The following is a 13,424-nucleotide window of genomic DNA, read 5'->3' as shown; positions in this document are numbered from 1 at the left end:
CTTTTGCCAGTGTGTCAAATATTCACAGTCTTTAAGGTATGTGTAAGTTGTATTTCTCTTGATTAAAAGCGTTTGGTTCAAAGCAATACTTTTTAATTGCCTAATGATATAAGTCAGTTCTTAGGAAAGAACCGCACATTTAGGAGTTCATTTGCAATATAACTGAAAAATTCATTGCATGGCAGTAAAACAATTTACTGTTAATTACAAGGAGAAGAATTTGCTGTACCATGCTCACAGATTGCCATGAATCATGCAGCACTCCTAGAGATTTATAACAGATGTGTAAGTGGGATGAATTAGCAGGGTTTAATAACAGAGACACAAATCATGCAGACTTCAAGGAGCTTTAATTGATATACTAGAATGTGACGGGCATGAATCACTCAGCCATTCAACAGCACTGTAACATATGGTCAGCTCAATATGCTGCATCTTAAATCGGTTGGTAAGTCGTTGGTTGTCCCATATGGTGGAAGCAATATATTTTTCATGATTTTTTTTGAATACTCTATTTTACATCTCTTTAAGATATTATTATAATACATGTTATTAAAAATTCCCCCGATACCTATTATGGATGCTTTTCATTTGTTTTTATATTAACATTTCTAAAAAAAAACACACACACAAAAAACCCACAAACCAACCTAAAAAGATTCTTTGGAAAAAGTCTAAAATGAGTGTCAACATCCATAAGTACAGTTGCTTCACTCATTTACTACTGACACATTTGGTACTGCTTGAAGTGTGCATGCAAGCAGAGCTTGTATCAGGAATGCTACAGCAACTGCAGGGTTCTGTGAACCAAATAATTCATACTGGTAATGAAATCAATAGTGGTCTGGCTTTGCATATAGTTTTACTCATTAACAACATTTGGAGACAAATAGGATTCATTCCATCCTGCCCCCCCACCCTCCAAAAAAATTGCACCTCCAATATTGTTGGCAAGTTCACAACTGCTCTGATTTGTATATGTTCCAGTATGAACCCTAATGGGACAGCTGTCAAAAGTGTAAGTATTTATATGTCTTTCACTGTGAATGTTACCTTTTAGAGGAGTAAAAGCAAGAGTAACACTTTGCTCCTGCAATGATCTTGAAAACCCGAAATAGCTAATTGTAGATTAATACTTATGGGTACAGAAACAATAATCTGTAATACACTGACAATATTTATTTAAACATCTGCAAGTATGTAGACTGGGTAATGGTTTTGTAAACGCATTTTTATTGGAACAGGAATTAGACAATCAGTGGGAAAGCTTTAGCAGTTGTATTAGTAAACCTGACACACTTGAGAAAGGAATATTGCATCTTTAGAACTGTGGCTGCCAGAATTTAATGTCAACAATTAAAATTTATTTTGATCCTTACCTAGTGTTTATTACTGTTTGTATACACAACAGACCTTACTAATACAGAGATGCTCTATTAGATGGAATTGCCATCTGTTCAAAATGAATTGCTGGCATCTGTCTTAGATTCTAAAACTAAAATATTATTTCAAACAAAAAAAATTAACTGCTCTTTACTTAGCAATTTCATTTTTGCATGTGCACTCACATACCTAGGAAAGGTTTATTTGTAATGACCTATGTAATAACATCTATATCTGAATATATGACTTTAATATCAGCTGTATGGCCCATCTGTCTTTACTGGTCTTTTTGGTGTCCCCCGTTACACAATAGCATGCAGCAATCATAGGCTTTTAAATATTGTTTTATCTTTACAATATTAAATATGTATTATAGCGCAAGACATTAAAACTACATAATTAAAATATACAAAATGTGACTTTGAATCTACTAAAATACAGTATGCTCATTATTTTGACAGATGTGTCTTAACAGAATGTGACTGAAAAAAATTAAATAGGTAAAATTATAGTCAATTTATCTTAACATTGTAGCTACAGGCACCACAGTGACACCTTTAGGAAAATATATACTGTATCTTTTAGTCCTGAATATTTTAAATTTTAGCTTATAGTACCAAGAAGGCCAATGTTACAGATTTATTTTCAGCTTTTCTGGGGGAGGAGGGTCTGGACTTAAGTAAACTAAGTCAGAACAGACTCTCACTGTGTGCAAGGAGGTGAATTCTCAAACACCAAGGACATTGTAGTTTAAACACTGATGTTATAGCAAAGACTTTCTGAAAGGCTAGGCTTCTATTCCATATATCACAAAATAATAAATTGTGTCATGCCAGTGTTTAATGCATGTACACAGTGCATTAACTATAACTGTAGTACATTTATTTGTGCTAGAGGAGACTTGAAAATGATTAAAAGATCAATACTTCCCTGTCACAGAAGCAAGTGTTACGATGCATTTAAGTAGTTAATTGCATAAGCCCCATAAAAGCTTCAAGTTTGGGTAGCGGGATGCCATAATTACAGTCCAAGCAACTGCCATTTATTAATGTTGGACTTCTAAGGGAGATTTGCTTGTTGTCATAAGTGTAGGCTGTCTGTGTACATTTTAGAAATAATGAATTTGAGCATTTCTGTTTTAACATCAGTAGGTTGAACCAGAGGCCTCAACCTCAGTACTCACATTTAAAATGCTGATGTACACCTAGTCTCCTCAGAGATGAAGTTTTGATTGTTAAGTCATGTTTTCTGTTTAAACCTCTGCAGTTACATTGGAATTCATTAGTGTTTTGCCCTACTTATGCAGGGAAAGCTTAGGACCTCACACCACAGTGCTTTAATTTTGACATAGTAAATTTCTAGCATAGCAGTGTGATGCTAATTAGTTTGTGAAGTCATAAATGATGTCTGTCGGAATGTACACCACACACAATAGCTGGTGGGTTTGATTTTGCCCCTTCATGACAAGTAATCATCAAGTTGGAGGAAAAGAAATAGCAACTTGTTATAGGAAAAGAAAATTATGTTTAATAATCGTGTAAAAGCAAGAATCTTTAAAAGAATGTCATTAATTCAGTCCAAATGAATGTCTACACAATCAACTCATTGTGCAGACAATGGTGTGCTGTGATGTAATTCATTAGATTTTGAACATCTGTCTTTTAGTCCAGATCATGTTATTCTGGAAGCGAGTTTGGTACCCATAGTCATTCTAGCAATGGTTTACTTGAACATGTTTGAATCATTTTCCTTCCAGGCACTCACAATGAAGATCCATTTATTAAATCTTTATTTATCAGACAGGGGAGTTACTAACAATATAAAATGGATATGGATTCCATTAATAAAGAACTATTGCAGCTGTAGACAATAGCTGATTACACGGCTTTGCTGAATCAATTTTATTCACACCTGTATGACCATCACTTCATTATCCAAACAGGTCATGCTGCCCTCCAGTGGCTTACTGTACAGCATTTAAAAAAAAAACTTCAGTGGTTTTATTTCATAATTTGACTGTCAAGTGATCAGCATAATTGTCCTGATTAAATAGGTGCCACATTAAATGTTCCAATATCGGGAAAATAAAGAAATACTATCAAACTGCCACAAAAAGGCAGTCTTTGTATTGGCTTCTTAATGTTCTATGGAGCACCAAATTTTAGAACACTAGAAAAGACAGTGTAAAACATTTAATCAAGTTGGAGGATTACCTGTATACAAGACAATGGTGCATAAAATTATGTATCTGCTTTGAGGAAGAACCTTTCATGGGAACAGGGAGGAAGTGCCAAACTGGTTATTTGCTAGAGTGCTTTCACTATGATGTGGGTCCTCAATACCAGTACTGGGGTAATGGTTGTGCTCTTGTTGACCAGAATTCATTCAGCTCATGGCAAAATCTTAATTTATCATGTACCAGAGTGGTAAAATGCAGTTAGGAAAAAGCTACTTAAGTTTGTTTTTCCTCTGAGCATAGGTCCCAACCATGTTCTGAGAACCCTCTGGCCTTCATGGAACCCCTTGAGAACAAAACAGGATTGGAGTCCAGGACTCTAATCAAGGAGTGAAAATTTAATCTGTTTTGTAGGAAATGATTCAGATAATTAAGAGCTTGTTTACACTATGGAGGAGATTGACCTTTCGGAGGTCAATCTTCAAGTGTTTGATTTAGCAGGTCTAGTGTAGGCCCCCAAATCAAACACTGAGGGCAGCCCCAACTGGTGTTGTGTACTTCTCATTGTGTGAGGAGTAAGAGAAGCTGATGGGAGTGTGTGCTCCTGTTGGCCTCCCACAATGTAGACACTGTGGTGGCTCGCAGTGTAGATGTTGTGGTGGCATTAGAAGTTTGAAAATAAAATGAGGCTTCTTACAGGGTTGAGATGGGGTGTGTTTCTTTTTAAACACCAAGAATCTTCCCAGCAATATAATAACATTGTATACAGGCTCCATGGAGGTTTGTACTTATTGATTGGTAGGCCAGAGACTGAGCTCCTCGTAATATATTATGTATATGAAATTAAATCCCAAGCACTCTGGACAGTGATACATAAGTAACGTTTTTTTTTTCCTACACATAGCTCCAAGAAAACTCTCTGCCCCTCTTCTTGAAGGAGTAAACAGCACAGTGTTAAAAATAAATTGGAATGAACCTGAGGAACTTAATGGGCCTTCTCCCATCTACCAGCTAGAAAGGATGGATTCATCTTTAGCTATATCCAGGGTAGAAGTAATGAAAGGAATTCGTTTCCGAGGAAATGGTTATTATAAATTCCCCAGTTCTACTCTCCCTGCCAATACTTACTTTACAGGTAAATGACTTTAAATTACTTACAGAATGTTTAAAATGTACTCTGCATTTGTTTTACCATTTATTATCTTCTATATCATTTTTATTGCTAGATCTGTAGATTTTACTTTGAGTGAAATTGTGTGATTGTTACTATGTAAAGACTATTTCAGTTGTGCTAAGTCTATAACTGAATGTGTGATTTGAAAGTCACAAATTCTCACAAAGAACCTCTAGAAAACTTTACCAGCCATGGAATTTTGATTCCTTTGGAGACAGACACCGAAACATACTCTACGGAGAGATCTGCAGCCTATGTGATATATTTTTCTTAGTAAACATAAACTAGGCTTTTATTTATTTTCCTGGAGTGAGAGCTCTGCTGTGTATTCACTGTTGACCATTAAGCATGTTTCCTGCCCTGTTACCATTTAGTGTTCCAGTGATGGTGTGAGAGCTGGTAAAAAAACCATCTCTCTCTTGCTTCTGCTTTGATTTTATCTAGTATTTTAAGAGTGATGGGACAAAACGTGCCTGTGCCTGTGAACTGTGTTCTGGCTGTGAGAGGGCGGTGGGGACACCAGGAGGGATGCACCAATCTGAAAAAGTGACTGGTACCAATACCTTCTGCTGTTTCTGGGTTTCTGTCTGTCATCAGCATGCTTTCGGTCTTTCTCCTGGCTCGGGAGAATCAGAATTTTTTTTTCAGGAAAGCCTGTGGCATATGCTGGGCTCTTTTGAAAGGATCTGCTTCTGTGGATGCCTTCATTCTGTGGACCAACAAGCGAATTTTCAGGGCATCAATAGAAAGCAGGGCTGATGGGGAAACGTCTCGGCTAAGCTGCTGCTGATGCCAGCTCATGGTACTGATGAAATCTGATGAAAAAGATTAAGACCAAAGTGATCATTTTTCTCTGATTTTCTCTGATGGTGACTCAAGTCGCTTTACTCAGTGCTGATGTGTTTATTGGAAGTCTTGCGTTCACTCATTTGGCTAACTTTGACTTAAGGTGCTTAAGCACAACTGTCTCTGACTGCATAGTAGGCCCATAGCTACAGCCAGTGGACTCTCTTCCACGTTGAAATTTCTTGCTGTTTGTTCCTCTGATAGAAAAGGCATGTAACCTCCCCGTATGTTTAGTTAAAATCTTTTATTTCCCATTGTGTCTTTGTGCTGTTGTGATCTAAACTGCACATCAATCCAGGGTGCAATATTTCCTGATTGTGCTATTATTATCTATTCTGTCTCCCCAGTGGAGCTTTCCACTATGGCTACGTCTAGACTGGCATGATTTTCCGGAAATGCTTTTAACGGAAAAGTTTTCCGTTAAAATCATTTTCGGAAAAGAGCATCTAGATTGGCACGGACACTTTTCCGCAAAAGCACTTTTTGCGGAAAAGCGTCCATGCCAATCTAGACGCGCTTTTCCACAAAAAAGCCCTGATTGCCATTTTCGCGATCAGGACTTTTTTGCGGAAAACAAATCTGAGCTGTCTACACTGGCCCTTTTGCACAAAAGTTTTGCGCAAAAGGACTTTTGTCCGAACGGGAGCAGCATAGTATTTCCTCAAGAACACTGACAATCTTACATGAGATCGTCATTGCTTTTGCGGAAATTCAAGCGGCCAGTGTAGACAGCTGGCAAGTTTTTCCGGAAAAATGGCTGATTTTCCTGAAAAACTGGCCAGTCTAGACACAGCCTATTAGTCTGAGGAGATCCAAAGAGTAATAGATATCACTGATTCTCCCTCTACTTTGCTCAGAGCTCCCAAGTGTTCCACTTCCCGTCAGTGGGCGCAATAGTTAAATTGTCTCATTAACATAATATGTTCCATTGTCATAAATTCTAGGCTACAAACAAAATGTTGTTTGTAGCTGAGTGCCCCAAGGATCGTTTCTAGGGGCAGTTTTGTTCAACATCTTTATTAATGACCTAGATGAGGGGATGGATTTCATGACACTAAGCTACGGGGAGAGGTAGATACGTTGGAGGGCAGGAATAGGGTCCAGAATGACCTAGACAAACTGGAGGATTGGGGCAAAAGAAATCTGATGAGGTTCAACAAGGACAAATGCAAAGTCCTGCACTTGTAACGGAAGAATCCCAAGCATTGTTACAGGCTGGGGACCAACTGGCTAAGTAGCAGTTCTGTAGAAAAGGATGTGGGGATTACAATGGATGAAAAGCTGGATATGAGTCAACAGGTCACCATTGTAGCCAAGAAGGCTAATGGCATGTTGGGATGCATGAGGAGGAACATTGCCAGCAGATCTAGAGAAGTGATTATTCCCCTTTATTCGGCTCTGGTGAGCCACATCTGGGCTACGTCTACACTGGCCACAATTTCCGGAAAAGGGATGCAAATCAGGTAAGTCAGGATAGGGAAATCCACGGGGGATTTAAATATCCCCCGCGGATTTAAATAAACATGTCCGCCGCTTTTTTTCCGGCTTAGGGGAAAAGCCGGAAAAAAAGCGTCTAGACTGGCACGATCCTCCGGAATAAAGCCCTTTTCTGGAGGAACTCTTATTCCTACCTGATTCCGGAGGATCGCGCCAGTCTAGACACTTTTTTTCCGGCTTTTCCCCCAGCCGGAAAAAAAGCGGCGGACATGTTTATTTAAATCCGCGGAGGATATTTAAATCCCCCGCGGATTTCCCTATCCTGACTTACCTGATTTGCATCGCTTTTCCGTTTTTAGGGGCCAGTGTAGACGTAGCCCTGGAGTATTGCATCCAGTTCTGCCCCCAGCTTCTCCACTACAGAAAGGATGTGGAGACATTGGAGAGGGTCCAATGGAGGGTAATGAAAATGATTAGAGAACTGGAGCACATGATTTATGAGGAGAGGCTGAGGGATTTGGGCTTCTTTAGTCTACGGAAAAGAAGACTGCGTGGGGGATTTGATAGCAGACTTCAACTACCTGAAGGGAGGTTCCAAAGAGGATGGAGAAAGACTGTTCACAGTAGTGACAGAATGAGGAGCAACGGTCTCAAGTTGCAGAGGGGGTGGTCTAGGTTGGTGGATACTGTTTTTATGGACTGAGGCTGGTGAGCCTGGTTCTGAAAGAGTAGACAGGGCAGGGAGTTGTGGACCCGGGGTCTTTCTGGGCCACTCGGTGGGGCTAGAGAGAGCACCCCATCACAGTTGGACATTAGGAAAAACTATTTCACTAGGAGGGTGGTGCAGCACTGGAATGGGTTACCTAGGGAGGTGGTGGAATCTCCATCCCTAGAGGTTTTAAAATCTCAGCTTGACAAAGCTCTGGCTGGGATGATTTAGTTGGGGTTGGTCCTGCTTTGAGAAGGGAGCTGGACTCAGCCTCCTGAGGTCTCTTGCAGCCCCATGATTCTATGATTCTATGACCAAGGGGCAGTCAAGACATTGAAGTTGCTTGTATTATTGCAACTGAACGCTAGGAGGAAGGAGAAAGTCTCTGGTGATGGTTGAAGGGGACTCTGAAAGATATAGATAGAAAGGATTGGATAAGATGTTTATAATAAAATCTCCTTTAGATTGGCAATTTGTGGCTGATTATGGTACCAATGAATGTAATTTATCATTACTTGGGATTATAATCTTTCGATGAAGATCAGTTATTAGTCATAGCAATTTGTCCAGGCTTCTGCAGATAATTCCTGGCAATCAGGTTAAATCAGCCAGCTTGATACCCAGAAATATAGAAGTCATGTATCTTGACAATTCATTAAATTATCCAGAAATAAAAATCTGGCTAGCTATATATTCAATCATCTGAATTCAGTACCCCTTCCAAAAATATGATGGGGGAGGAGGATAAATTGAAGAATGAGATGATCAAATGAAAGACATGTATGGAAAATAAAAATCATTTTAATTGTTTTCTCCACTCAGCCTTTCCCTTAATTCTTTTCCTTATTATTCATTGCTAAAGTCAGGCATTTGGCATACAGTGTATGCCATAGATGGAATGGTATTGTTATCATTATGCACGTGCACGCGTCCGTACACTTTCAGTTCCAGAGATCTGTTTATTCATTTCCCATAAACGGGAGTTGTCCTCACTTTTGCCTCTGATCATTCTTATGTTCTGAGGGGCAGGTAGTAGGGGCAGATATATTGTCTGGGAAGTTTTCCAAATTCAGCTTTTTTACAAGAAGTTAAGAAACAAACATTGACTGTACTAGGAAGCATCCTTCTGTCTGGAACAAAGTCTCCAGCTGCACAGTAAAATGTGCTCTGAGTATACATTAGATAGAAAGGAAGTCAGGTATAGAAGAAAATCACTTCTGCCACAGCTATCCACAAAGGTCTTCTCAGTTCCCAAAATCATGAAGAATTTTCCTCTATACAGTTGCATCTTTAAGGCATCTGCAAATAGTCTTCTACTGAAAAGGTGGATTGAATTATTTTGAATCATTCTGCCCTATCCTGTAGATAACCAAACATATCCTAATTTATCTGCAGTCTCCATATTCTGTAAAATGTTTAGGGAGCAAAATATTCAATTATATGCATTAAAACTCACAAATCTAAAAGTTACTTGTGCAAACAGGTGGCCCTAGAATACAGAGAGTGCATTTTCAGTCATTAAAAAAATGTGTCCTGTAGAATGTAATTTACCAATTAGTTGCTTGTTTAGCATTTTTACAATGAGTATTGTATGTCTCACTAATTTTAAAGTCCTCAGTCATCCAAAGAGATTTAATATTTTTTTCTTCACCCCTCAACATGCCTGGGAGTAATTAATGGTGGTCATAACGACAGAAGAGATGTTATTGTTGATGCTGGTTTGCTTGTTTCTTGAGAGGAGTCCCAATCTTTGATAGCGGGAGTGTTTACAGTGGCTAGTGGTTTTATTTTCATTGCTATATACAAAATATTTAATACAGAGTCTGAATTTGGCTACTGATTAGTATCCTTAGCACAGACTGAGAAGAAGAAATTACACTGCGATTAACATACACAGAGGCTGTGTCTACATTGGCATCCCTTTCCGGAAAAGGGATGCTAATGAGACACATCGCAATTGCAAATCTGCGGGGGATTTAAATATCCCCCGCGGCATTTGCATTTACATGGCTGCCGCTTTTTTCCGGCTTGGGGATAAGCCGGAGAAAAGCGCCAGTCTAGACGTGATTCTCCGGAAAATAAGACCTTTTCCGGAGGATTTCTTATTCCTACTTTCAAGAAAGAACTCAGGGGACTGGGCATAAGAATCAAACAGGATCTGAAATCACATAGCAACTTCTGAGAGAAATTCTAAACCTGCTTTTAATGCCATCTTGGTCAAGTGACCATCTGTCCTAGTTTATCATAATATATCCCAGAAATTTCTTGTGGGATGTCTGAAATAGGTGGGGTGGAATTTTTGGTGGTGGTGGGTGGAGGGGAGAAATTGTGTTTTGGTTTCCATTTATTAGTAATAACATTTGTTTCTTCTAATGTCTACAAAACGGTTGTTCAAGATTCATTACTTTGTTGATTGGAATTTACTCTATTATTTCACTCTCATTTCAGATACCAAATAAAAATAGTTCTGCTATTTTATTAACTGGTCCTTAAAGAATATTTGTGTACATCACAATAAACACAATGCCATCAGATCTTCAACAGTTTATCCAACTGCAGTTATTTCATCTTCTCTATTTAGGGAAGACTAACATCATCACATAAGTCCTTTCCTGGTCCAAAATGAAAAAAAAACCCCAAAAGGGTCTTTTGAACAGGACAACACCAAAAATACTGGAGGAGCAACTTCCATCCTGTGTGGTAGCTGTACTGCTCTTAGCAGCCCTAATAACACTTTATACTCCCTTACAGAAGCTTGAGGTAGAGCCTTTATAAGCTGCCCTTGAACTCAATCCATCAATCCCTACTCAAGATTGTAGGGAGGGGGAAACCTGGGAGGAGGGACCTGGAAGGGGGAAGAAGGGAGAGGGGAAGCTCAGGGCCCAGGATTGGGGGTCTCGCCGGACCAACTTGATTTTCATGCAAACCTGCTCCTGGGTTCGCATGTGGCCTTTGGTGGCCAGGCTGGCAGCTATCCTGCCATAGACGGCCACGTTCCTCTGTCTAGTGCGGAGATCATGGACGTTGGGGGCATCCCCCACAAACCAGAATAAGGTCCGTGATCTCCACCCTGAACCAGGAAGGTGCTCACCTTCTCCAGCCCCTGTCAGGCTCCTGGGAGCTGGCAGACTGCTTCTGGGAAGCGGTAGAGGGCTGGCTGCCAGTGGCTTGCTGGCTCATGTTTTGGGGCCTCTGTGTCAGGGGCCCCAGTGGCCACTGCTGGCTCTGGGCTGGCAGGTTTGGAGCTGGCACAGGCACTGTGGCCAGGGTCTACCCCTTTAATGGTTCCGGGGCTGGGGGAGAGGAGAGTAAGTTTTCCTGGTTGTGCCCTGAGTGGCCACCAGGGCTCCCTGGGATGGGTTGGAGGCCCCCTATTTTGAATTAAGTGTCTACACAGCTATTTCAAATTTGGCATTACTCCTTGTAGAATGAGGTTTACCAAATTCAAATTAATTTCTCCGCTATTTCAAATTAATTTCGAAATAGTGGTTTGCATGTAAAGATGCTAATTAAAATTAATTTGAAATAACGGCTGTTATTTTGAATTAACTTTGCAGTGTAGACATACCCTTAAATAAGCAGTAACCTGTGCGGGGTTTTCTCCCCCAGACACCCTCAGGTCCATTTATTTTCTCCCAGCAACTGCCTCTGCCATTCCCTAGACCTTTATGTGTTCCAGAAATGGAATAGGGGGATAGCAAGCTCCAGTCCCCACAACCACTTAAAGGAGACACACACCCTGTTACACAGGGCTTACAGGTATCTCTCTGGCTGTGTCTACATTGGCATCCCTTTCCGGAAAAGGGATGCTAATGAGACACATCGCAATTGCAAATCTGCGGGGGATTTAAATATCCCCCGCGGCATTTGCATTTACATGGCTGCCGCTTTTTTCCGGCTTGGGGATATGCCGGAGAAAAGCGCCAGTCTAGACGTGATTCTCCGGAAAATAAGCCCTTTTCCGGAGGATTTTTTATTCCTACTTGAAAGAACTACTATGTCTACAGTGCTGAGAAAAGTCGGAAAAAGATACACAAATTGCAAACTGCAATTTACATATCTTTTTCCGCTTTTTTTCTGAAATTTGGCCTGTCTACACGGGGCCAAATTTCAGAAAAAAAACCTCCTCTTTTGGAACATCCCTTATTCCTCTTACTGAGAGGAATACAGAGATGCTGAAAGAACATGTCTGCTTTTTTGGAATCTCTTCCAAAAAAGTGGATATGTTCCTTGGATGTGTAGTCTAGGCATAGCCTCAGTCTTATCTTCACAAAAGAATCATTTCAACCCATGTTTTCCTCTTCATTTTTCTTCCCTCCACTGAAGATTTTGGGCCTCTCCATGAATTTGGTGGCTTCAGTGAAGAGGAAAACCATTCTTTCACTTTTTGCCAGATAGCCATTCATATAACCATTGCCTGATGACTCCAGAAGAAAGGCAATGGATGTAGTGTAAATTACTCCACAGTTCAATCCATGTAAAATATGTGGGAGTAATAGGCAACAAGTAGCATGGTGCAGGAACAAGGGGGGTCAGTTCCCCCCTACTCCAGAGGTATGAGTTCCCAGACTTTTTCCTCACTTTCTTTAATGGGAGTTATGACAAGTAGAGGAGAGGTCCTTTCCCCATGGTCTGAGATAAAGGAGTCCAACTCCCCCCTCACACACACACACACACACACCTTCCTCACAGACACTTTCCTTCAAATCCTTTCCCCATTCATTTTATCTGATAACTATATTCTTTCCAGACACAGTACCTGCACTAACCTCATCTCAGTAAAAAAAAAAAAAAGGCCTCCTAATGGGTCCCTGCACTGTTAGCCGGAAAGACCTGACTGGTTAGCTGGAAAGGTCCTCCTGACCTGGTCCCAACTGCTTCCTGCCCTTGGTGTATATCCCCAGAAACTTTCCTCTCCTCCTCACTCCTTGTAAGAAGTTTTAAAGTGGCAATGCCACATTTCTTCTAACTACCCTTGAATGAAGGTTGCAGTGGGCACATTTTAGCAAGAATTTAGTCCTTGCACTCAAAATGAATTCACAGTTTCATCTGGAAAGCGACCTTCCTTCCTAATCCCAAGAAGCCAAAAGATCAGGAGATGGGGGGAGGGGGAGATGAATATAAATGAGTGATCCAACTCTACAAAGGGAATTATGCTGCTTTATGAACAAAACCTCTTAAAACATTTCCTAACTTTCACAACAGGGACTTATGCAACAAATATTCCAAGCTGACACTGACCTCGCCTGTGTAACAGGGGTAATATTTTCACAAAGATGAACTGTTTTTGTTAGGCATAGACATACTTTCTATCAGCATCAAGCATCTGCTTTTTCTCTCTCTTCTATATTGTAAAAAGATTTATTATTGCTAGGACAGAAAAACGCCAATTCTCCACTTGTGTATGAATTCTTATACTTAGCACTCATAGCATAACAGGTCAGCTATGAAGCACAGACTGTCACCCAGTTGCTTTTTTAGCCTCTCATAGACTCCAGAGCCAAAGGACATTGTTGGTGGTGGTCAGTGACATTCAGAACTGAAGGTTTTAAATTTATTTTCCTGTCTGTGCCGAAAATTTCACAGTAGGTGGTTTCTCTAAGAGTACAAGTTCGGATGGCAATAATTTTTAGTCCTGATCCTGTAATTGGCTCTGTGCAGAAAGAATCTCGTTCCTAAGTAGCCTCTCGGTGTCTGTT

The 13,424-nt window shown here is 40.3% G+C and overlaps 1 protein-coding gene and 1 long non-coding RNA gene across 2 annotated transcripts in view; one reads left to right on the top strand and one right to left on the bottom strand.

Moving 5' to 3' along the window:
• The window catches only part of LOC142828022 (uncharacterized), a 30,128-nt gene extending 27,426 nt beyond the window's left edge, over window positions 1–2,702 (bottom strand). The window contains exon 1 of the long non-coding RNA XR_012902930.1: window positions 2,567–2,702. This is a non-coding gene — a long non-coding RNA (uncharacterized LOC142828022). The remainder of the gene's footprint in view (window positions 1–2,566) is intronic.
• LOC142828021 (usherin-like) overlaps window positions 1–4,702 on the top strand; it is a 178,040-nt gene extending 173,338 nt beyond the window's left edge. Inside the window, exon 20 of the mRNA XM_075925196.1 lies at window positions 4,464–4,702. Coding sequence (XP_075781311.1) covers window positions 4,464–4,702 — 239 coding nt within the window. The remainder of the gene's footprint in view (window positions 1–4,463) is intronic.
• The last annotated feature ends 8,722 nt before the right edge of the window (window positions 4,703–13,424 follow it).

This window comes from Pelodiscus sinensis, chromosome 3, assembly GCF_049634645.1.
Source record: "Pelodiscus sinensis isolate JC-2024 chromosome 3, ASM4963464v1, whole genome shotgun sequence".
In the NCBI taxonomy this organism is placed as follows: Eukaryota; Metazoa; Chordata; order Testudines; family Trionychidae; genus Pelodiscus; species Pelodiscus sinensis.
This window is presented reverse-complemented; position numbering and strand designations above follow the sequence as displayed.